The sequence below is a fragment of the Meles meles genome, chromosome 5 (assembly GCF_922984935.1).
Source record: "Meles meles chromosome 5, mMelMel3.1 paternal haplotype, whole genome shotgun sequence".
In the NCBI taxonomy this organism is placed as follows: domain Eukaryota; kingdom Metazoa; phylum Chordata; class Mammalia; order Carnivora; family Mustelidae; genus Meles; species Meles meles.
In genome coordinates this window covers 130,637,929-130,664,046 of record NC_060070.1, presented here as the reverse complement: position 1 = coordinate 130,664,046, position 26,118 = coordinate 130,637,929, and the positions used below count along the sequence as shown (strand labels likewise).

At 42.7% G+C, this 26,118-nt stretch overlaps 1 protein-coding gene across 1 annotated transcript; it reads right to left on the bottom strand.

The window, feature by feature from the left end:
• Positions 1–325: 325 nt before the first annotated feature.
• FAM50B (family with sequence similarity 50 member B) lies at positions 326–1,356 on the bottom strand. Its single transcript, XM_046006636.1, has one exon. It carries the CDS (start codon positions 1,354–1,356, stop codon positions 349–351), a length of 1,008 nt encoding a protein of 335 aa, XP_045862592.1. The 3' UTR covers positions 326–348.
• Between the last annotated feature and the right edge of the window lie 24,762 nt (positions 1,357–26,118).

The window sequence follows — 26,118 nt, the reverse complement described above, 5'->3', positions numbered from 1 at the left end:
TGGTTTCAATGTAGCTCAAAAGAGCCATATAATGGGTCCACGCGGTCACGTTAATACCCACCCACTCCCTCAAACAACCAAACACCCCAAAATAACATCACCAATAGAAGCACCCGCTTGAGTAATGTGAGAACCGTCGGTTCTTTATTCAATTTGGAGCGAGAAATTAAGGTCACCAGATTAAGTTGGAAGTGACAGGGTACAGAGATCTGTTTCCTGTGCTGGGTGCTGCTGCCTGGGCGTGGGCAGGAGGCCATCAGAGGCTGCAAAGGCCACACGTGCCAGGGCTCTGCAGGACCAGGGAGGGGTAGGACAGGGAGCCTGGGGTGGGGGGGAGCGGAAAGGGGGTCATCGGATCGTGTACTTGTCCCACTTCTTCTCGGGGTCGTAGGGCTCCCAGCGGCTGGCAGGGAAGATGTGTTTGTTCTTCTCGTACCAGCTGCGCAGCACCACCTTGCCCGCGTGCGACTCGTCCTTCTCCATGGTGGCGTCGCTCAGCAGCCGCACGTCGTCGTGCACGTCGAAGTTGAAGAGCGGCCCGCTCTTGCCCCGGGCCTTGGTGACGATGAAGTCGTAGAAGGTGTGGTAGTGGGGCAGGATCAGGTCCTCTTTGATGTACATGAGCTGCTCCACGCCGGCCGAGCGCAGCTCGCGGAAGTCCTTGCGCAGCCCCTGCAGCGCCTTCTTCAGGAACTGCTGCACGGTGCCGCCCTTGTGGATCCGCACCGTGCGCCGGTGCCCGGAGCCGTCCCAGTAGCTGAACGTGACCTCCATCTCCTCGCGCTTCACCTTCTCGCGCCGCGCCTCCCACTCCTGCCGCAGCTGCTCGCGCAGCCGGTTCTCCTCCTCCTCGCGGTCGCGGTCCGGCAGGAAGCTCGTGTCCACGTCGGGATTCTTCCCCAGGTTCTTCCGCCGCTTGCTCCCCGCGGCGGATCCGGGCTGCTCCCCAACCGCCGCGTCCTCGTCGCCGTCGTCGCCCCCATCAGGCGTGAAGGACAGGCTGCAGACCTTGCGCTTCTGCTCCTGCTTGCGCTCCTTCTCCCGCAGCGCCTCCAGCTGCAGCCGCCGCGCCTCCAGCTGCTCCCTCTTGGCCAGCTGCATCTCCCGCTCCTTCAGCAGGGCCTCCTGCTTGGCCTTCATGTCGTTCAGGGTCACCAGGCCCACCGTGCTCGACTTGAGCTCGGCCTCCACGGCGTCGTAATGAGCCGAGAATTTCTTGTCCACCTTCGACTTGGTGATGGTCTCCTCGGCGATCCGCTGCTTCAGCACCTCCATCTGCTCCTTCTGCTTTTCCCGCTTCTTGATCAGGTGCATGGCCCGGCCGGCCTCGCGCATCGTGCCCTTGTACTGAGCCATGCTCACAGCTTGACACGGGTGCAGACACGCCCGCTTCCTGGTCCTTCGCAACGCCCGGGAGGTTCGGGGCTAGCTCACAGACGCTGCACCAAGGAAAAACACCCAGGTTATAAAGGGACCAAAGGAACAGCTTAATGAATACATCACGGTGGCGCATTCTAATAGAACTTTCGGAGACGATAGAAATGTTATTGCAGCTGTGCTGACCGATGCGTGTAGCCGTATGAGGCTATCAAGCCCTTGAAATGGGGCTGGTGCCATGGAGGCACTGTCTTTTAATTTTATTTTAATTAGTTTAAATCCCAGTAGCCCTATGTGACTAGGAGCTCCCACACTGGACAGTGCAAGGCTGGGTTTTGAGAGCTGCATGTGGAGAAGGTGGGTTTACAGAGCAAACTCTCCCAGTCCGGGTCTCTTTATCTGTGCAGGCACCCCGTCAAACACGGGAATTCAAGAGTCTTGGCACCAAGAAAGCTGGCCTGCAGTGGCTTGGATTCTGGTGTGGCAACCAGTGGAGAGCAGAGCTGGGAAGGAAAATGTCTATTGTAAGGGCCTATTTAGCCAGAGCGACTCCATCTTGGTTAAAAAGCCATTTTGTTGTTTGTGCAGTAAAACTTAAACTGACCCTGCCCACCCCCCCCCCCACCCCCCCAGGAACTTACTTAGAAACAAGTCTGGAAAACCAGTAAAATATGGTCGGCCAGTTCCTAATAACAGAGCCCAGAATACAAGGATGAGTCAGGCCAGGTGGAGACATCCAATCAGTAAAAACACAAATACTGTCTCCCTAACCACCAAAGAATGTAAACCCTGCCTTTTGGGGGCCAAACTTGAGCGCCAGTTCTGACCAGAGTAATAGGTTAGTTCAAACAGTTACTATAGGGTAAATTGTAATTCAATTGGCCACCTGCATGTGGCCTATCATGACTATGCAATGTTACAATCTCATCGGCCACCTATGTGTGGCCAGGCTTTTCTCTATAAAAGTTAGTCTGTGAGGCTGAGAGGGGTCGCTCCCTTCAGAGGCGGCCCTGACCGGTCAGTCTGACTTCTAATGCTTGACATAGAATAAAGCTTTGCATAACTTTAACTTTGTTTCAGTCTCATTCCCCTGACCAGTCTGACTTCTAATACTTGGCATAAAATAAAGCTTTAAATAACTCACTTTGTCTCAGTCTCGTTCCTTTGATAACAGACCCTAACATCTGTGCTGGCCCAGGGGGCATAGGCACCTTCCCCCTCAGTCAGATATAGATCTCTTCTTGGGGATGCAAGGGAGCAAGTACTCTCCTAGTACTCTCCTAGAGGTTGGTAATGTTAGCTAAGTTCCCATTAATATGTTAGGAGTAAGGCGGGACCATATCAGTTGCTTGCTGTCCCTTAAGAATAATTTTTGCCGTATTTGTTGAATCTGCCTTATGTCCCATGTGAAAGCATTCAGAAGCAGCGCGGGTACAACCCCATTTGCCATGGAAACAGGATGTCTAGAAAACCATAGCTCCATTATCAGCTGGACCCTCACCCCCATGAACTCCAGACAAGGTCTCATCCAACCATCCCTACCCTCTACCCACCCTGTCCTGTAGAAGGCAGCACCTCATCAGCAAATTCTTCTAAATCCTCAGCCACCTCTGGGAACCTTCCCTTTTACCTCCTTGTCTTACGCTAGAAGCCTGCTGTTCCCTGAGATGACCATTTCTCCCTGAAGCTCCCTAAAGTACAGGTTGTTTTCTTCTGGCATCCACATTATCTCAAAGTCTTAAAGTGCGATGAGTGTCTTTGCTCTTTTGAAAACATTTCTTCTATTCCTTCCTTCCTTTTTCCTTTTCCTTCCTTCCTTCCCTCCCTCCCTTGAAGCTCATGCAACCCAGTGATACTATCCCAGCTGCTGCTGTCATCTCTGGAATTCCCTGTCCTTCTGAACCCTTGAGGACTAGCACCTGGTTCAACTGCCTTCCCCCTCCATCCTCCACCCATCTGAATCCTGGGTGTCATCAGCGGAACGCACTTGACACCTAGACCTCCTCACTTCTGATGACCTTTTCTTATCACTGCCAGCAAGTGCCCCATCTCCCAAATGGGAATTCTATCACCTCCTTTATTTTCAAATTACTTACTCCACTACCCCAACTCCATCTGTCCTCTGATGGCTTGAAACCTCCAATCCAAAGACCCAGCACTTCTCCTTTATCGTCACACACACACACACACACACACACACCCATGCTTACTCCTTCCTTACCCACCAGAGAGTCCCAGATTCCCAATTTCTCATGCTCCTTTCCTTCATGTTATTCTTGCCTGGAAAAGCTCTCATCCTGGTTAAACCTAGCCCCCATCTTCTCAACTCCTAAACCCTGGCAGCTGGAGAAAATAGCACTGCTGTTGCTGGCTAGTCTCACTTTAGGTTCATGACCTCAAACCTCCAAAGGGTACTCAAAACTGTCTGGTAATTCTATCATGCTGCCACGGTAAGTCTGCTGTCTTGCTCCCCAAGATAACTATTTCGTGCTTCTTCCTGTATTTCTAACACCTCTAGTCTCTCCTACCTCCCCCACACCCCCCAGGCTTATCGGTAGACACGTATTAGCACACCACTGGATACAGTTCTGTCTTCTGATTCAAACACAGTGATTCTTGGATAATCGTATCCACCCACTCCCAAATTTCATAGCATAAAAACTGCAGTCTAGTTAGATTCCCCCAAATATGTGTTCTTTGAAGAAAAAAAAAGCTCTCTAAACTCAAGTAACTATGGAAATTCTGAGTTAAAGAAAGTTGAAGAGACTCTTTACTGTGAGTGTCTGATGTGTTTCCACTGACACCCTCCAAGAGGGGTATAGCATTTCGTGTTTCCCAAAAGTTTTGGATTATTCAACATTTCTTCCCTTATAAAGTATCTGTTGACATTTCTCAAAACCAGTGCTTCATGGGACCACATTTAGAGAAACGGGCTGTGAACTGTATGCCAGTCTTTCAGCTAGCCCCTCCGAAAAGCAATGATGCTTGTGGGCACAACCTCAAGAAGAAACCTTTGTTCTGATAATCAAATAGGGCACCTACATGCCAAGAAGAAAATATCATGGTGTTACCACCCACCAAATTGGCCAGACAGGAAATCTAGGTGTTTTCCTTCACTACTGTCCTTCATACATAAAATTAAAAAAAAAAAAATCTTTCATGTATTTTCCTTTTCTCTCCTTTCCTACATCTGGTCTTAATGCAGGAATTGTGCTTCCCCCCAACCCCCACCTAAAGCTTCCTCATTGGTATAAGTATAAAGTCAGTACAAAGCCCCATCATCAGTATATTCTCATTCTTGTCTATCTTTTACACACTATCCAGCGATCCTGATAAGAAATAAAAATAAACCTCATAATGTCACTCCCTTTCTTCAAAATCTCCTCCAGCTCTTTTAAGATCAAACCTGAATGTTAAGTTTTTCCTCCTAGGTCCTAATCACCAGACCCATCCACCCATTTCCCATACTCCACACTGTGCAGTAGCCACCCAGAATATTTCAGTGCTCCTGACTACATGATGCCGTTTCATAAACTGTTTCTTTTGGACATGCTCTTCTTAGAACCCTGCTCTCCTGGTGCCAGGCTTCAAAATCAGCTTCAAGTTCATCTCTTACAGAAAACCCCCAGCAGCCTCCAATACCACCACCACCCACAGATACACAAAGTTACCAATACCCTCTTCTCTCCAGGCTCCCTGTATGATGACCTTTATTAGATATAACATAAATCAGATTGCCTGGCCACCTCCTTTTTTTTTTTTTTTTTTCAATTAGGTAATCCAACCAGAACACTTTAATCCAATCAAATAGAATATGGCCACATCAACTGTAATTGCCCTTTTTCCAATCTAATCAGAAGCCAAATGTCAATATAGTCCCCAAACCTCATCATTCCTATTCCTATTATCTAGCATCCCTTCTCTTAACTCAATCGCAGGCTTCAAATACCACAGCCAGCCAGCCTCCAGAATTAAAAAGGTTAGTATGAAATTCTTCCAAAAGCTTGACAAGAAACACAAATAACAGAAGGAAGCAGATTTATCCTTAGAGTCTAAAATCCTGGTTTTAAGAATTCCCCCCACAGGCTCCAAGATGATAGCTGCTTGTGGCCTCAAATCTCAATGAAAAGGACTGCACCAAGCTACAAGTTACTTTTCCAACTCTTTTAAACTGTATCAACAAAAACAGTAGCAACAGTAGATGGAAGGGAGCAAGAGCCTGCTCCAAGGAGTCTGAAATGCTGATTAAATATGCAAATTTAATTTCACGAAAATGTTACCTCCTTCCAACCTAGCCACAAGGTAAAATAGATATGCAAGCAAACAGTAGCATTTTTTAAAAATTCCACAAAATTTAAAAGCTACTGCCTTAACTATTGTAACAGAAAAAAAAAAAAAGACTCGTTTCCATTGCAAATAAGAAACAAATCAAAAAAGAATACTTTGTGTCATGGCTGGTTTGCAGCTTGCCTTCTATTAGTCTGCCTCCTGGTTTAAAATGATAATCTTACAAGGGGCAAGCATACCCCTTCTCTGGAGTCAGCCTTGCCCTGAACTGCTGATGGTGGAACCTGTGTCCATAAAGGGCAACCCTTCCTAATCAGCCCACACTGGATCTAGGATATGCCTCCTGACATCACCACCCACAGAGCCGCCATCATGTATCCTGAATTAGTTGTTCAAGCAAAGCACAGCCCCTCTCACTCAACCAGATGCCAAAAAAATCCCCCAACCAACCAGTGCATGACCTCTGCACAATTCTGTCACCTGACCAGAAGTCCTTCATGGATGTTTCAAAATGATTATAAAGATTATTCTATTGGATGCTTTCTAATGGGGGGGGGTGGGGTGCAGTGTGTAGTTAAAATATGTCTTCCAACATTTGCTTGGGAGCAGTCCAGTATTTGGGGATGTTACAAGGTGGAGGGAAGAAGCTTCACATGTTCAGAGACAGAGAAGAGCAAAATGTATGGGATGGAAAAAGCTTAGATAAACAAGCCATGGCTGCAGTATATGTTCACTAGAGAAAAGAAAGAACATGTCACAGATTTCAAAATAGATTCTGCGCCAGAAATGTCTCTGAGTTTTTGGAGACCTAAATGTGTTCCTTCTTTTTATCAAAGTAATACATATTCATGGTTTAAAAAAAAAAGTGATACTGAAAGGGTTATTTTAACAAACAAAGCAAAATAAAACGGCAGCAGACCAAGCAGTTCCCAGTTTTGTCACTCTTTTCTCTAGAGGCAACTCCTTTCAAGCCTGATGGAAGTTCCTTCTTGTATTTACTTTCTTATTCTTCAGTAACTCTTACATTGATATTTTGTGGCTAACCAATTTTACTTTATCTATTATTGATTTCTTCTTATGGTGGAATGAAGATTTAGTTTTTCCCTATACTAAATCGAAATATCTGGCTCAGTCACGTGAGGAAGAAGGTATTACAGAACTTCTTAGTATTTAAACCAGATTTTTTAAAATGTGAGGAATTATAAAGGTAGTGGCAAAAATCTCAAACAAAATATTAACATATTGAATCCAGCAGTTTATGAACATATACATAAGAAAGTAGGATTTATTCACATAGTTCAACACTAAAATATCTACCACAATAATCACCACAATATCAAAAAATATCACATAAACATAACATAACATCACATAAACATAAACATAACAAAACATCACATAAACATAAACAAAAAATATCAAAAAATCACCACAATAATATCTCAGATACCTGCAAATAATACTAAAAAAAATAAAAATAAAAATTAGTGAACTAGACCTAGAAAGGAATTTCCTTAACTTGATAAAAACTGTTTTTGAGAAACCTATGGCAAATGTCACATGTAATAATATACTTTTATGTTCTTTGCAGTTTAATCGGAAATAGAATCGAGGAGAGTTTTGGCCTGTACCTACGTGACTGCGTGCTGGGTGGGAGCAAACAGTGCTACGTGGGCACTTGGGAGGTGAAGGCAAAGAGGAGAGGAAGCTCTGATTACCTTTTGTCTTTCAAAAGGTGCATATCATGGGGATGCCTGTGTGGCTCAGTCAGTTAACATCTGGCTTTGGGCTCAGATCATGATCTCATGGTCGTGGGATCAAGCCCCACGTTCAACTCTGCACTCAGCATGGAGCTTGCTTGAGATTCTCTCCCTGTCCCTCCACCAGCATCCCTGCTCGCTCACACTCTCCCTCAAAGAAATAGATCTTTTTAAGAACAAAAAGGTAGGGTGCCTTGGTGGCTCAGTGGGTTGAGTCTCTGCCTTCAGCTCAGGTCATGATCTCAGGGTACTGGGATTGGGCCCCACATCAGGCTCTTTGTTCAGTGGGGAGTCTGCTTCCCCCTCTTTCTCTGCCTGCCTCTCTGCCTGATTGTGATCTCTCTCTCTCAAATAAATAAATAAAATCTTTTAAAAAAAAAAGAACAAAAAGGTACACATTGTTTGTTTTAGATCGCAGTGTCTCTTGAAACACAACATTTATAAATAAGTATTGTCAGGGAAGTGAAGGGGTCTGATGGAAAGCAGGGTTGAGGGAGAGGCAGTAAGGGCCCACACCTATACAGAAAAGTCAGTGAGAAATAAAAAATCAGATGTCTGCCCAGAAGGGAACATATTCTAAACAAATCAAGATTGTCTCTCCTCCCACGGAACATGAAAAGTAGTAAAGAGAAGTGTTATTTTATGCAGAAACGTATGGAAAGCATTACGATACCACACTGTCACTGGTTTTCCAGGGGGCGCCTTTTTTTTTTTTCTTTTTTCTTTTTGGAAAGTGCAGTGAATGTGGCATTTTACATTGATCTCAGAAGATAATTCCAAGTCAGAGGGAGGCCTAGTTCAGTCATCAGCCTGGTAGGTGCTGAAGCCAACTCTGGTCCTTGGTCGATGTCTCCTCTTGTTTTTGATCCTGCTGTCAATGAAGATTATTGGTATCTAAACACCACCCTGTTCTTCTTGCTTTGTTGGAAGTGGTTGGTTCAGGGGCAACCCTCTCCAGTCCTCTCCCTCTTTGGGAGCTTTGTACTCTCACTTTGCCCTCACTCAATAAACTTTGCTTTGCTACACACCAAAAAAAAAAAAAAAAAGAAGAAGAAGAAAACAAAAACAAAAAGTGAATTGTTCAAATCATAGCAAAGAGACGGTTAGTGGGATTGATTGATTATCTCAAACTTTATTTTCTGCCAACTAGGAGTGACCGTGGATTGAATTCATCAGTCAGAGCAGCACCTGTCACTTGGAAGAATCTTTCGCAGGAGCCCAGGGACAGCCATAATGGACACTGGTCACATCCAACACAGACCTGGTCGTGCTGTGGGGTCCAGCATCCTGGGAGACACTAAGTTTATGGCAGGAAAACCTGTCCCTGGGGTGGCTTCTAAGATGGTCCCTAGAGGATTCATGGATAATGAAGTCAGTTGAGGAGAAATTGCCCTGCGATACCAACTTCTTGGCACTAGAGGTAGACAGGGAATGATTGCCCAATAAATTCAGAAGTTAAATTCTGAGATAAGAAATTATCTGAACCTAGCATTGACTTTGGGTGAACAGGGAAGGACCACGCTCTCTTGAGGAACCCTGAAGGAAAAGCAAACCAGAAACTAAGAAACCTCTTTTATGGTGTTCATACACTCATCAGATCATTTACAGTGTCCCTGACAACATCATGACAACCAATGGACAGAATGTACTATTTAACTCCTCATGAACTTGGTTTCCTCATCAGCCACTTTCTAGAGAATCCCTTCACACCAGCCAGATCTTCTGGGTGTCCTCTCTGCTTGCCTAGGGAACCACTGCCCTGAAGCATCCTGGAGCTTTCTGCAAAATGCACTCACACTCCAAGACTGCGGACCATCGCAGGCTCATATCTCATGGGGAGCCGAGCTGGTTAATAATTTTCCTAAAGCCATTCTGATCCCCCAGGGTTCCGGCAGCTGCAGAGTAGTTCTGGTACTACCTGTGGTCACCATTCCGTATTTTACTTGGTACATTACTATTAGGATTTAGTCCTTAAACAGCTCGTAAAGTTGGAGGATCCTACCCAGTCAATGGCGTGGTTGTGAAATATATAAACAGAGCATTCCGTGCTCAGGCTCCTAATGGGTCAGACCCTCCCTGTCCTCTATTTTTGATCCCTCTGCTACCTTGTATATTTTGTTTCCCTAATAAACTAAAGCATAAAAGGAGAAACAACCTAATGGTATACATTCTTGCCATCCATTGCTTTAAATTGAGCCCCGATAATAAAAAGACATGAGCTAGTTGCTTAAAATTTGTCTTTAGTTACAGTTTGAGGATAATTTGAAGACCGACTTTTCCCCAAGTTTACTTATTTATTTATTTATTTATTTTGCTTACTCAAAATACAATTTATTCTTTTTGGTGTGCAGTTATGTGAGTTTTGACAAATACCAAGTGGCTACAAATTTTGACAAATTCTAAATAGCATTCTTTTCTTCCAGAGGCACTGGCCAAGGCACATGTGGTATGAAAAACCTGTTATTGGGGCACCTTGGTGGCTCAGTCGGTTACGTGTTTGACCTTTGATTTTGGCTCCAGTTATGATCTTGGGATCCTGAGATCGAGCCCCACATCCGGCTCTGTGCTTAGAAGGGAGTCTGCTTGAGATTCTCTCTCTCCCTCTCCCTCAGCCCTGTCTCCACAGCCCCCACCCCTGCACAATATCTCTCTCTAAAATAAATAAATATATCTTAAAAAAAAGAAAGAAAATCTCTGGTATTAATTCCAGTGGACACCAACTTCAGAAGCCCCCACTGGACTGATTTCCTGATGATGAAATGTGAGACACACAGCCTGCTAAGGTCCACGGAACAGGGTTCAGCTTTTTGGTGGTTCTTGACTCTGTCCCTTGGGACTAGGGGGCAGGCTCCCTCAGGAGCTGGTTAGTTCCTGGACTCTTTTGGCCTTTATGTGCTGACCCCCATAGCTGTGGCCATAATGCTACATTTTGTTACTGAATACAAGTCTTTTATTACATATGTGATTTGCAATAATTTCTAGCAGTATAGATTCTTTTTTTTCTTTTTCATTTCTTTAAGGGGCTTTCACCCAACTAATTTTTTAGTTTTGATGAAGTCCAATTTGTCGATTGTTCACTTATGAATCATGCTTTTGGTGTCTTTTTTTTTTTTTTTTTTTTGTAAGGTTGGACAGGCGGAGATCACAAGTAGGCAGAGAGGCAGGCAGAGAGAAAGGGAAAAACAGGCTCCCCGCTGAGCAGAAAGCCCGATGTGGGGCTCAATCCCAGGACCCCGAGATCATGACCTGAGCTGAAGACAGAGGCTTAACCCACTGAGCCACCCAGGCGCCCCTCTTCCAATTTTTTATTTAAATTCCAGTTAGTTAACATACAGTGTAATACCAGCTTCAGGTATGGAATTTAGTGATTCAACACTTCCATACAACACCTGGTGCTCATCACAGCAAGTGTGCTCCTTAATCCCCATCACCTGTTTCACCCATCACCGCCCACCTCACTTCTGGTGACCATCAATTTGTTCTCTTTAGTTAAGAGTCTGTTTCTTGGTTTCATAGCAGCATTTTCAACAATAGCCAAATTATGGAAAGAGCCCATATGGTCTATTTTTTAGTTAATCTTTTTGTTTGAGATATGAGGGTTAGGTCAACGTTAATTTGTATGCATACTGGTATCTAATTGTTCCAACACTATTTGTTAAGACTAGTCTTATTCCCCTGAATATTTTTTGTAGCTTTGTCAAAAATCAATTTATATTTTATGAGTCTATTTCACAACTGTTTTGTTCTGTTGAACTATGTGTCTATTCCTTTGCTAATATTACACTACAGCTTTTTTAATATTACACTACAGCTTTTTTAATATTATACTACAGCTTTAAAATAAGTCTTAAAATTGGTTAATATGTATCCTCCAATGTTATTTGTTTTTCAAGAACATCCTGGTAGGGTCATGAGCTCAAGCCCTGTGTTGGGCTCCCTGCTCACCACAGAGTCTGCTTGAGATTCTCTCTCCCTCTCCCTCCTCCCATTCCCCTGCTCATGCCCGTACATGTGCTCTCTCTCTCCAAAATAAATAAATAAGAATTTTTATTTAAAAAAAAAAAAAGAACTTCCTGGTATTCTAATCCTTTTGCTTTCCCATATAAATTTTAAAATCACCTACTCTATATAAACAATTTTTGGATTTTGATTAGAATTGCATTAAATTTATAAATTAATTTAGGGAGATTTGCCAGCTTATTGAGCCTTCCAATCTATGATCATTGTATGGCTCTCCATTTACTTAGGTCTCCTCTGATTTTTCTCATTGGCACTTTGTAATTTTTAGCATACAGATTGCGCATGTTAGCTTTATACCCAACTACTTACTTTTAAGTAAGTAAGTACTTAAGTACTCTTAAGTAAGTACTTACTACTTACTTACTTTTTTTAGAACTATTTTAAGTTTAATTGTAATTTATTTATTCATTGCCAATATATAAAAATAAAATTTTTTTTCTGTTGACTTTGTATTTTTCCATCTTGCTAAATTCATTAGTATTCATTCTACAGATTTTTTGCTAGATTCCTTGGGATTTCTTTTTTTTTTTTTTTTAAATTTTTATTTCTTTGACAGAGAGAAATCACAACTAGGCAGAGAGGCAGGCAGAGAGAGAGGAGGAAGCAGGCTCCCTGCCAAGCAGAGAGCCCGATGCGGGGCTCGATCCCAGGACCCTGGGACCATGACCTGAGCTGAAGGCAGAGGCTTTAACCCACTGAGCCACCCAGGCGCCCCCTTCCTTGGGATTTCTATATAGACATCATGTTTCCTGAGACAACAGCTATTATCTGAGAACAGGGACAATTTAATTTATTCCTTTTCAATATATATGTCAATTATTTCTTTTTCTTGCCTTGTTGCATTGACTAGAACCTCCTGTATGATGTTGATTGTGTTTTATCGTTAAACATTGGGCGGAATTTTTCAGTACAACCGTCTGGGCCCAGAGTTTTCTTTTTTGCTAGGTTCTAAACTACAACCTATTTAACAGATATAGATAGAACTATTCAGGTGTGCTTATTTCTTCTTGGGTGAGTCTTGATAGTATGTGGCCTTTGAGACCTTGGTTCATTTCATCTAAGCAGTCAAACTTATGTATATAGTTTTTGTCTTATTCATTATCCTTTTACTGTCTGTAGTGATTTCCTCTTCTTTATTCTTTATATTGTGTCCTCTATGCTTTTTCTTTATGTCTGTCTAGAAGATTATTGAATTTCATTGATGTATTCAAGGAAATAAATTTTTATTTCATGCATTGAAAATCCCATTAGATAATGTTACAGTTGCTGCTTTCAACTATCACCCAGAGTTTAAAGAACCCAAGAAAATCAGTCAGTTGGTTATATTTACCAAATATTTACAAACCCCTTAAACCACTGGAAGTGTGGCGGCCACAGATGTGGCATGGCAGAAGGGAAATTATGCTACTTAAAGAGGACTGGATTCTCATGTCAGCTCTAAAATTGGTCATGGCCTCAGGGGAATTCAGATAACTTATCTAAGCTTTAGTTTTCTCATCTGAAAAATTACAAGTTGAAACTGTCTGATCCTTTTGAGTTGTATGACCTAGGATTCAACCGAAGAACTTTCTCATAACTCATCAAAGTTGATGCTAAGACTTAGATTAAGGGAGCGTGAAGTTTATTTGTTTGTGTAATGCCTTCTTGTTCTTTTCATCTAGAACTCCAAACTCCAGCTTCTGAGGGTGGGAGCAGGGAGAAGTCAGCTCTGCCAAGGGCCTTAGCTCGTAGGATCATATCAGGCTTTGGCTGTTCATAGCAGTGCTGACCTGTTATCAGATTAGTCCAAAGGCAACTCCAAAGGACCAGGAAGGGATGAGATCAGGTACAAGAAACTCCTGGTTTGGTAGCCAGAACCTGGCAAATGACTACTTCTCATACTTTTAAAGGAGCCAATTCTAAACACAATAGGTAGGAGTTTAGGTGAGCAAACATGAGAAATGAAATCTCTTACTTCACCTGGAGCTGTGTGAAATTTTTCCATTCCTGGGTTCCTGGGTTGGGGAAGTTCTGTTTGCTTCTCTCCCCCTCCCCTGGGAAACCCTTCCCTATGCTCTCTGTAATCCTCCACCCCCACCGTGTGCACTACTTTGGGACAGTGGAGTGTAGATCTCAATGTCGCCCCTCCTCTTGCCTTCCCTTCTTCCTACACATGACAGTTTCTGTCACCTGCCAGCTGCCACATCACATTTGGAGCTAAGGACAAGAGGAATGCACTCAACCATCAAGGAGGCCACATATTACCCAACCCTGATTTCTTTCTGATTGGTGCTCATTGAATTATTTGTTTTGTAAACAAATATTTTTGTATTATATACATTTTATAAAACTTTGCATAAAATGATCTCAATGTAACCCTGCACTTGAGAGCTAACTAGTATTAATAGTTGGCATTTATTTTTAGACTGTAAATGTATACATAAATATATATTTTAATATAATGGGATCATTCTACATCTCGTTTGATAAACTCAAACTATATATCATACTTCTTTCCATGTTAACATTTAAGGGCCTATTAGTTCCTTTTTTTAAAAAAAAACTTATAATCTTAACCCTATTTTTGAAGACTTACTCATTTATTTATAGAGTGGGGGGGGCAGAGGGAGAGAAATCCTCCAGCAGACTCCCCACAGAGTGCAGAGCCAAGCCCAACATAGGGTTCCGTCCCAGGATCCTGAGGTCCTGACCTGAGCCAAAACCAAGAGTCAGATGCTTAACTGACTGAGCCACTCAGGCACTCCCTTATTGGATCCTTTTTAATGGCACCAATGTATTTCAGTATAGGAATATATAACTTATTTTACCAGTTTTCTATTATTTGACATTTAAGTTGTTTTCATTTATTTGAATGCTGTAATGATCATTCTTATACCTACATCTCTGAGAGAGAATTCTTATATTGTCTGGTGATAGTTATTACATATTAGTATATGTGCTAGTTAGTATATGTGCTAGATAACAAATATTAGTTATCTCTTTTAGTGATAGCCCTTGACGTTCTTTAATCTTAAGTTCAGCATCTTTTCTTACAGTTCTTAGATTTCATCATGAAATCTTTTACCTATTTTTTCATTGAGCAGGTTTCCTATTATTAATTTATAAGAACTTTTTTTTTCAAAAAAGATTTTATTTGTTTATTTGACAGAGAGAGAGAGAGAGAGAGATCACAAGTAGGTTGAGAGGTGGGCAGAGAGAGAGGAGGAAACAGGCTTCCCACTGAGCAGAGAGCCGGACGTGGGGCTCCATCCCAGGACCCTGGGATCATTACCTGAGCTGAAGGCAGAGGCTTTAACCACTGAGCCACACAGGTGCCCCGATTTATAAGAACTCTTTATAAGCTTATCTACCATATAAGCTTCAAACATTATCCCCAGTTTGTCTTGCGTTTTAACTTTATTTACAGTAATTTTCCTGAATTACAGCAGTTTTGTATTATTATTATGTAGTCATATCTGAACAGTCATTTCTTTTATGACTTACAAGTTTGGTATATGTTTTAAAGTTCAGTCAGTTTTATAGGTTTTATTTATATTTGTTTCTTTCTACATTTACAAATAATATAGCTAATAATCTGTCTAATACAGGTAATCTACATACTGTAAGGCAGTGACTTAAATTTTTTTCCAAAAGTTGGTACTAAATTGAAATGAAAACTTAGGAATTTTTCTCAACCTGCTCAATGGACTATGGGTATTCTTGTTAACTAGTAGGAATAAAAATAGTAAAAACTAGTGTTTTTATAGTGATCTCGAGTTACAAAGCTTACTTAACATATTCTATCAGTTGGAAATTCTGCTATTCCAAGTAAGAGAAAGTCTGACTAAAACTGGCTTAAATGATATATTTACTGACTCACTTATCTGAAATGATCAGAGGTCATGTGGGCTATGGATATGGCTTGGTTCAGAAGTTCACTAATCTCACCATGGTTCCTTTCTTCTTTATCTGCAGGCTGACCTTCGTTAGGGCCAGGAGATGATGTCTAGTGATTTCTAGGCGTTACGTGCTGTCTCATTCATATTCAGGATAAAGAGAGATTGTTTCTTTGATAATCCTCTCAAAGGGGTGAGGGAGTTTCTTTCCCAAGTCTCAAAACAAATTTCTTCTTGCTTTTTTCCAATCAACATGTCCAGGAGAAGACAAATCGTCTCTCTGGATTTAGTCAGTCAGAACCTACTCTAGTACGAGACAAAGTGGGGACAGTGTGAAACATGGGATGTGTTGCAGAAGGGTGAATATCCAGCCAAATAAAAATTGGGGTCGCATAACTAAGAAGAATGGAGAATGTAAACTGAGCACTCAAATTAGCAAATGTGTACCACACATACATTGTTCCCGTTTGGAATTTGTAGTAACCCTATGAAGGTAGGTAGTTACTAACTTCCCCATTTTATAGATGGAGATATGGAGGACTAGGAGAGTTCTATAATTTGCCCTCTCACTCACTTTGTAGGTAGCAAAGCTCAAATCCAAATCTCATGACTTGAAATTCTCTGCTCTTCCCAGGATTCTAAATTACCTCCCTACATGCCTAAATAACACACGGCTACAATGTAGGACTGCCTCAGCTCTACAACCTCATTTTTTTAAACTAAAAGGTCAAAAGGAGATATTAGCTCTTGGCTATATTGATATTCCTAATGGGAGCAGAACATTATGTGAGGTTCCATCATGGGGGCTTCAAAGGACTGGACATGAAGATCCTGTTCTAGTTTAGCCTAGGTTTCCCCAAAGATGAGCATGATATGAAAGTTTATGCATGGATTGTTTATCTGGGGATGTGGTCACAGGAAGCAGGGGGACTTTCAGGATGAGGTGGGAGGGTGAAGAGGAAAGCCAGTACAATCCAGGTAGCCATCTCTATAGCAATGATTTGAGCCCACAGGGACTTTGGGAAGCTCCATGAAAATGTGTCACTATGGGATGGGAAGAAAAAAGAAAGCATTTACCCTATAGCACACATCCCCATTGGCCAATGGTTACTGCACAGGATGTTAATAACCCGGCATTTCTTAGTTGTACATAAGTGAGTGCCCAGTGGGTTGAATAGCCCAGCTAGTCACTGCATCAGACAAGCCAGGGATGGGAAAGAAGAGGCACCCTATGGGTGCTCCACCATAAAGCTGGTTGGATAGAACTACCCACTGCTGCAGGGGCTGGACGGAGATGGGACCAGAGAATTTAAGTAGGATATTTTAAGTAGAGGTCTTCCATCCATTATAAGCTACTAAGAACTTGAGTTAAAGTTGTGTTAAAGAACTTGAGTTTAAAAAGTGATATACAAATTAGCCGGAATTACTACTTAGCATCTGATAAGTTCATGTCTGGATTATCACACCCACCTCCTGAAAAGATTTCTCTAGGTTTGCCCTCATTCGACTACTGTTGTAATCTTCCTAAAATATAATAAACACCTCCATTTTGTCATTACTTCACAGAATGATTCATTACCCCCCACTGGTTGCAGGATTATGTACAAATTCCTTTGCTTAACATTCAGTATTCTTCACAATTTGTTTTACCATAATTAAACAGCTGTCCTCCCCATAATGGTCCCAGCTGGACTCAAGCCAGTCTAATTTCCTTACCGTTTGATAAACAGGCCAAGATTATTCCTTCTCTGTGGCTTTGTTAATATTGCCCCGTCTAACTGACAGGGTGGGTGTGCAAAACCTTTACCAACTGCTGTGGAAGGTCCTGACCAATCAGAACGGAGACTGAGACAATCAGAAGTGATGTCACATATAACTGACACTATGGGTTAACCAGTTACTCAGCTCTGTCCTCAGCTTCCATTCACGTGTAACTGACACTATGGGTTAACCAGTTACTCAGCTCTGTCCTCAGCTTCCATTCACGTGTAACTGACACTATGGGTTAACCAGTTACTCAGCTCTGTCCTCAGCTTCCATTCTTCTTCTCTCTGTTGAAATCCCATCTTTCCTTCGTCCTCCCTGAAGTGTTTCTATACTACACTTGCTTGTGCTGGTCTTCCCTTCTTTGGGATTTAATTACCACTTTTCATTCTGAATATTCTTAAAGATACACATATGATGACCCAACAGTCTATAAAAACACCCACACTTTTGGGGGCAGCACATTCTTGTCACTTCGTATGGTAACAATTTTACGATATTTTTGATAGAATTGAAAGATATAATTCAGTCTTTCCTATAACAAGGTTTATCAAAAGTATCTTTTTGTTATTGATACTTTAGAAAAATATCTTTTTTGCTTTGTATCCTGCCACGTTACTGAATTGCTGTATGAGTTCTAGTAGTTTGGGGGTGGAGTCTTTGGGGTTTTCCATATAAAGAATCATGTCATCTGCGAAGAAAGAGAGTTTGACTTCTTCCTTGCCAATTTGGATACCTTTGATTTCTCTTTGTTGTCTGATTGCCGTTGCTAGGACTTCTAATACTATGTTGAACAAGAGTGGTGAGAGTGGGCATCCTTGTCGTGTTCCTGATCTCAACGGGAAGGCTGCAAGCTTTCTCCCATTGAGGATGATATTTGCTGTGGGTCTTTCATAGATAGATTTTATGAAGTTCAGGAATGTTCCCTCTATCCCTATACTTTGAAGCATTTTCATCAGGAACGGATGCTGGATTTTGTCAAATGCTTTTTCTTCATCAATTGAGAGGACCATATGGTTCTTCTCTCTTCTCTTTTGATTTGTTCTATCACATTGATTGATTTGCAAATGTTGAACCAACCTTGCAACCCAGGGATGAATCCCACCTGGTCACGGTGGATAATCTTTTTAATGTGCTGCTGGATCCTGTTTGCTAGGATCTTGTTGAGAATCTTAGCATCCATATTCATCAGTGATATTGGTCCTAAATTCTCCTTTTTGGTAGGGTCTTTGCCTGGTTTGGGGATCAGGGTAATGCTGGCTTCATAAAAAGAGTCTGGAAGTTTTCCTTCTGCTTCAATTTTTTGGAACAGCTTCAGGAGAATTGGTGTTATTTCTTCTTTGAAAGTTTGGTAGAATTCCCCAGGGAATCCGTCAGGTCCTGGGCTCTTGTTTTTTGGGAGGTTTTTGATCACTGCTTCAATCTCGTTACTAGATATCGGTCTATTCAGGTTGTCAGTTTCTTCCTGGTTCAATTTTGGGAGTTTGTAGTTTTCCAGGAATGCATCCATTTCATCTAGGTTGCTTAGCTTATTGACATATAACTGTTGGTAATAATTTCTGATGATTGCTTCTATTTCCTTGGTGTTAGTTGTGATCTCTCCCTTTTCATTGATAATTTTATTAATTTGGGCTTTCTCTCTTTTCTTTTGGATTAGTGTGGCCAATGGTTTATCGATCTTATTAATTCTTACAATAATCTCTGATTTCTACCTCATTGATCTCTGCTCTAATCTTGATTATTTCCCTTCTTGCGTGTGGAGTTGGTTTGATTTGTTGTTGATTCTCCAGTTCTTTAAGGTGTAGAGATAGCTGGTGTATTCTGGATTTTTCAATTTTTTTGAGGGAGGCTTGGATGGCTATGTATTTCCCCCTTAGAACCGCCTTTGCTGTATCCCATAGGTTTGGGACCAAAGTGTCTTCATTCTCATTGGTTTCCATGAATTGTTTAAGTTCATCTTTGATCTCCTGGTTGATCCAAGCATTCTTAAGCAAGGTGGTCTTTAGCTTCCAGGTGTTTGAGTTCCTTCTGAACTTTTCCTTGTGATTGAGTTCCAGTTTCAAAGCATTGTGATCTGAGAATATGCAGGGAATAATGTCAGTCTTTTGGTATCGGTTGAGTCCTGCTTTGTGACCCAGTATGTGGTCTATTCTGGAGAAGGTTCCATGTGCACTTGAGAAGAATGAGTATTCTGTTGTTTTAGGGTGGAATGTTCTGTATATGTCTATGAGGTCCATCTGGTCCAATGTTTCATTCAATGCTCTTATTTAAAAATTCCATCACTGATACATACATTTTTAGGATTTCTGTCAGATATGGGGAAAATTGCATTATGTTTCTTTTATGTATGAGATAAAATTTTGAAGAGATTTCAAGTTTCCTTGGAATATTCTTTGAATTGCCATTAAGTATATTCTTGGAAGTCAGGATGGTTAACAATATTTTAACCCGAGTGGTAGTTTAATTTTTTTTAAGATTTTATTTATTTATTTGTCAGAGAGAGAAGGAGAGAGAGCACAAACAGGGGAAGCTTCAGGCAGAGGGAGAAGCAGGCTCTTTGTTGAGCAAGGAACCCACTGAGTGGTAGTCTTAAAACATAGCCCCCAGATCCTTTTTTTTTTTTTTTAAGATTATTTATTTATTTATTTGACAGAGAGAGAGATCACAAGTAGGCAGAGAGGCAGGCAGAGAGAGAGGAGGAAGCAGGCTCCCTGCGGAGCAGAGAGCCCGATGCGGGGCTCGATCCCAGGACCCTGAGATCATGACCTGAGCTGAAGGCAGCGGCTTAATCCACTGAGCCACCCAGGTGCCCCAGCCCCCAGATTCTTTGACAATCCTCCCCCTGAGAGACGGAGTCCACATCTCCTTGCTTAGGTCCAGTCCCCTTGGATCTGGGTGGGCTTGTGGCTTGGTTGTAACCAACAGAATACTACTGCTCTACTTAGGGCTTCTCAGGGATTCTCGCCTTTTGAGCCCAGTTCCAACCTGTAAGAAGTTCTATTCCCCCGTGGCTGACATCCTTTGAGGAAGTCTGGGCCACATTAGGTGCTGCTGCGGTTCACGACACAGCTGAGATCCCACCGACAGCCAGCACCAAGCCCTTGACACGATTCCAGCCCCCATTGCAGAGTCACCTCTACCATGGGGTCTTCTCAGCGGAGGCTCCAGGCATCGTGGAGCAGAGATGAGCTGTGTCCTGTCTGAATTTCTGCTTCTCAGAATCCATGAGCATAATAAGATGGTTGTTTCATGCCACGAAGTTTTAGAGCAATAGTTACACAGCAGGAGTGGCCCAAACAAGCCAAAGTTACTATGATCCAGGTACAATCCCAATACTGTGTGGGTCCTTGGTACAAATGGAGGTCTAAAGATTTAAGGATTTTATAAATTAAATATCAGAAATCACACGAACAAACTATTTGAAGAGCTATGTTTTCTTCTCCTTTGAAAAACATGCCTTAAAAGAGACTGGGAAGTCTAGGTTTGGATTTAGAATTCCCATTGAAGGCTGGCCCCTCCCTTTTCTTGCTCATCCCAGGCTGCATCCAACACCTGTCAGGGCCTCACGCATACACATGCTAACATTCCAGCCATGCTCCCTGGAAACAGTCACCCCATAACCCTTCTTGGGCCCCAAGGGAGCACACCCAGCAGTCGTTTTTCATCCATAAGAAGATAGATTCAGAGGAGAGACCCAAGAAGTCCCCTGGTGTTGACAAGAAATTGCAGGATCCCAGGTCTGGTGTGGAATCTAGGGCTTGGGCTCAGCCAATAGGTTGGTCCTGCACACTTCTCACCCTGTACCAGTCAACAGTCAGAGTGGGGAAGTCTTGCTGTGGCCCACGGGCATTACTTGTCCTAACCACACAAAATCATCCCTCTCAACTGAAACTTAATGTATCTTCAACTCACTTCCCCCTTGTAGTTCCCAAGAATATCCTTGGCTGGTTCAGTGCCACTGAGACAAGGGAAAATGTGACGGAGGAGAAGTCGGAATGGAAAGAGACAGCAGTCCTAGTCCACTGTGGTTGAAATTTCTTTGGAAAATACTAAATATTAGCCCCAGAGAAGGAGTCCAGGCAGATACAGGACTGAGAAGTAAAGTTGCATCAGCTTCATGGAAATCCACCTCTATTGTCTTTCATGATTCACTCATCCCCTCTCGATAGACACCCTGGGAAAACAAGATATTCCTTGCAAATGGCCTTTGTGATCCAGGAACGAGTTTCAGGTGGAGGACAGGTCAAAGTTAGTGACCCATGAGCTGCATTTGACCTGCAAATGTGTTTTTATTTGTAAAACACATTTATTTGTCTGTACAATATGTTCTCATTTTTTTTTCTGATAAGTGTTAGCATTTTACAACTGGGAGAATCCACATTTAACGTCTTGATTTCTTGCCATTCCTGGAAGTTAGAAAGATCTGGGAAACTGGGCCTGCCATCCGACAGAGTAGTCTGCCTCTTCAATGAGACACAGCCTCTCTAAATCTCCATGGCCTCCCCAGCTGGTAGACCCATCTTCATCATAGTCTAATTTCTGGGCCATTTGTATACACAACGTGTGGGTTAGAGCAATAATGCTTAGATCCAGGTCCCTACAGAATAAGACAATGAATGCTGATTAACGGTGCCTACACAGATGGCAAAGAGCCTAACTTTTGTTGAGTGAGTGAATGACCGAGAAAATGAAAGGCCATTAGTGCATGCAGTCTTAGTGCTGTAGGGAGAGAGAGCAACGCAAAAATCAACTGCTTGGAATCTTTGAGCAGTAAGTCGAGCAGTGCTTTCTTCTGTCATTTATTTTATAAATTATAATACTGCATATCTGCTAATGTAGACTCTATGGGAAAATAGTAATAGACCCCAATTTAACTGGATCCCTAAAGAGAAGAAGGAAGCTTAGAAAATGTCTCAAAGAAGTGGGTAAATGAGAAGGAAAAAGCAAACCTGCAGCTTCATCAATGAATTACTTCAGATTTGAAGAAATTCATGAAATTGAACTTTATTATGATTTTTTAAAATTTAACCACAGGAATTTAAGAAGTCACCTATCAGTCTTCCATGACCCTTTAAAAAATAAACACAACAGCGTTCCTCAAAAAATTAAACAGAATTACCACACGATCCAGCAATTCCACAAAAATAGAGTCTTGAAGAGATATTTCTGCCTCTTTGCTTACGGCAGCGTTATCCAGTCACCAAAATATGACAACAAGCCAAGTGACCATCACCAGATAAGCAGAGAAACAAAAATGTGAAATATGTGTACAATGGAACATTATGGATTCTGACCCATGCCAGGATTTGGGCGAACCTCAAGGACATGATGTTCAATGAAACAAGCCAGTCACAAAGGACAAACACTGCATGATCCCACTTCTATGAGGTCCCTAGGGGAATCAAATTCATAGAGACAGGAAGCAGCATGGGGGTTGACAGGGGCCTGGAGGGGAGGGAAGGGAAGGGGTCCATGTCTAATAGGGAAAGAGTTTCGGTTTGGGACAAGTGAAGCTCTGGAGTGGTGGTGACAGTTGCAGACATTGAGAATGTACTGAATGCCCAGAACGATAAATTTAAAAAGTGAGGAAGATAACTTTAATGTTATATGTATTTAAACATAAAAAATAGACACAGAAGATACACTTGTGATCTGCAGCTTCTCATTTAACATCAAAATTAAATTTAGTTTGCTTCCCCTTGGAGGATGCGGGGCAGATCTCAGAGAGGTGGGGGAAACGGGAGGATGAAAGACAGGGTTCACTGGGCCAACTGGCCACTTGAGGGGGACTCATAGTCCCTTCACTAGAGTAAGCTACTCTCTGACTTCCATAGAACTCCTGGCCAATAAATTTCTCCTCCACCTAGACAGGTGCTGGGAGTCAGAATTCAACCGTCACAACCTTTCTCAAAATGTCAACTACCAAAGAAGATGCAAGGATGTCAGTTCAATGTGCAACAAGCCTGACCTAACCAACATTTGTAGAAAATAGTCAGCATGATCTGGTCAAACATTGCAGCCCAGGGGGACCAGAGCCGGGAATCAGAACTAAGGATAAAAGATCTCATGGGCCCCAGCCTGGGACGCAGAGGGTCCTGGGTACTAAAGTGTAATACCATGTGCATAAAGCACATTTGCATTGTGTATGTACTAAGTTGTGTATTTTCACACCACACCAGTGTGACTCTAGTAAACATGAATGTCAGATCTCATCACACCAACTATTACTGTACTAAAATATACATGGAATTTCTGAAATATGTGCATGTATTTTAAATATTTTTATGTTTAATAAATTTTATTCATTAAATTATTAATTATTTGTTAAATAATTCTAATAAATATATGTTATATTTATGTGTTCATGTAAATATAAATTAATGAATTTAATTGTTATTTAATATATAATATAAAGTATAATGGATATAATTCAATGAAATATATAAATACATAAATAAAATTAATGGATTCTATTTATTAAATTATATAATTATTAAATTATTGACTGAATTTCATTTATTAAAAGACTAATTTATTTTATAATTTTAATTTTAAATATAATATTTGTAACGTTATACTCCTATCACATGGCACACAGACACCCACAGGTGTGTGAACCCCCAGCCTCAAGATGGGCTCTGGCACTTGCTAACCACCAACCTTAGTCAAGTCACCTCTTAGTTCGTCAGTTTCCTTGTCTGTGCTATGGCAAGAGCAATTGAATCTACGTCATGCGGTTGTTATGAAGATGAAATGAAATAAAACCCTCCGAGCCGAGCCTGTCACAGGAGTGCTGAGCAAAGGCAGCAATATGAGATTGCAAGCAGCTGAGCACCTTCCAGGTGGCCGAGTATGGGAGTAACTCCTGCCTCTGACCCTCCCTGGTCCATCCCTGTATTTACTCGGCAATAGTGTGTTAGTTTCAAACTCAGGGTGCTAAATAACTTGGTTAGACGTCCCCCTTCCTACCAACACTTTTTCCGGAGGGCAGGTATGTGGAGAGGCTGCGGTGGAGAGACCCTGAGGAGACGCCCGGAAAGGGAGAAGGGATGAACATGATCACAGGCTGCTTCTGCCTTGGTCAAGGGCATACATGCTGCTGCATCGGCTTTTGTGAAAACCATCCCCAAGTACCCACAGCCCCCAAGAGCCAATGCTGGACACGCAAGTGCCCGGCTGCCGCCTCGCCCGGGACCTCGCCCGCCTCTGGCACAGGGAGCGCCCAGCTTTTCAGATGAGATCACCACTGTCTGACCCAAGAGTGGAGCGCGAGGCCAGAGAACTCCAAATTAAGCCAGATGCCGTGCTTTCTTTCAAGACGGGAGAACATGTGTTCCAGTTTTGCAAGGAAAAAGCAACTCGGGACTTCATGTTTTGATTACACTTGGCTCCTGCCTCCTAGAACTCCAAACGCTTGTGGAACAGGGAAATGAGCTCGGAGTCCAATGATAAAGCCGATATGATTCATGAGTCTGTCAGGAGGAAAGAAACAGGAAACGGAGGGGGCCGGCTGGCTGCCTGGGCTGTGACATCATCACTTTGGCATCCCATCCCGGTCCTGGAAAAATGCAGCTTGCACCGCCTTGAGGATTTTGAGACACAGGAGACAGAAGCTATTTGGTCGCTTGGCCAACTCCCAAGGGCAGCGAAGTCTTATCCATGCGAGTGAGGAAAGGGTGAAATGTCGGTATGTGGGCTCTGGGGCCAAGAACCACTAGGAGAAATGAAGGAAGAAACAAAACCCTTCAGTTAGAACACCAGTGGAAAAACACTTCTTAAAAGCAAACACTGAAGAGCACAATGTGCTTTTCTTGTGGCTGGGATTTTTTTAAACGGGTTTTAGAAAAATAGTCTCTTGATGTTGGCAAAGTTCCTCCAGAATGAAGGGGTACTCCAGGGCAAATGGTAATTCAGCTTCACCGCCTGACCACTAGCATCTCCTGGGCCCATTTCTTATGGAGGAGGAGGGAAGGTGAGGCTGTGGGGTGCTGGCGAGGGATGGGGGAGGAAAGCTGACGCGAGCCTTCGCCCTCTGACTAGAAGCAGATGGTATTTTTATCTGCATTCACAGAGCAGGGCTCCTGCTTTGCCCAAAGTTAGATGGCTAGTGAAAGCTGATGGCAGAATGAAAGCCCAGACACAAGGGGACTCTCGAGATCTGGGCTCAGGGCATAAATCTGGGAGAGAGGGATGGAGGGAATTCTGCTCTCCTCCTTCAGGAGCGTATGCTGCCCAAGGGCCCCCGCAGCAGCCGATAACCAGGCCCAGGACAGCGCTCAGCCAAGCCCCTCTGTGCCTCCGCCCGCCGCCTGCTTCTGTAAATGCTGTTGCACCAGGACTCCCCTATGGCCATTCGGTGACCTGTGTCTAAGGCTGCTTTCATTTCACCATGGGGCAGAGGTGAGTGGTTGCCACAGAGAACACGCGACCCACACAGGTACACACATTTACTCTCTGGCCCTTTACAGAAAAAGTGTACCAATCCCTGGTCTAGAACAACTGCACTGCCAGGAGAAGAAGTTCTCCTCTCGTCTCAGCGCCCATCCTTTACAGACCTTGAGTGCCGTGGCTGCCCTGCTGGCTCTCCTCCTTGGCAGAGAACATGACACCCGATGGATGGCGGTGGGAAGGGATGCCTGGCTAAATAATGCATCGGCTGGACTGCCTCTGTTCTGTTTCCCAGCAGCCTTTGCTGGGTTTTAACTGAGTCCTACACATACTGTTCTATACCTGTCGCTTTCCTTGACTCTGAGCTCAGGGAGGGATGGGTGGACCTCACTCATTTTTTGTATTCCTAGTACCTCTTATCACATAAGTGCTCAATAAATTTGGTTTTAATTAATAAAGAAGAGCACAAACATACTGGGTTGTTAACCTTTTTAAATTAATATATGAGTGAGGACCTAATCCCTTCCAATGCAACCCTTACCCCACACAGACAGACCCTCAAACCAGTAGGACTGGACCCAGGCATGAGGGTTTCTAGGCAGCTATAAAAGTAACCCCCCTTCAAGCCAATATTCTTTTAGTATTTA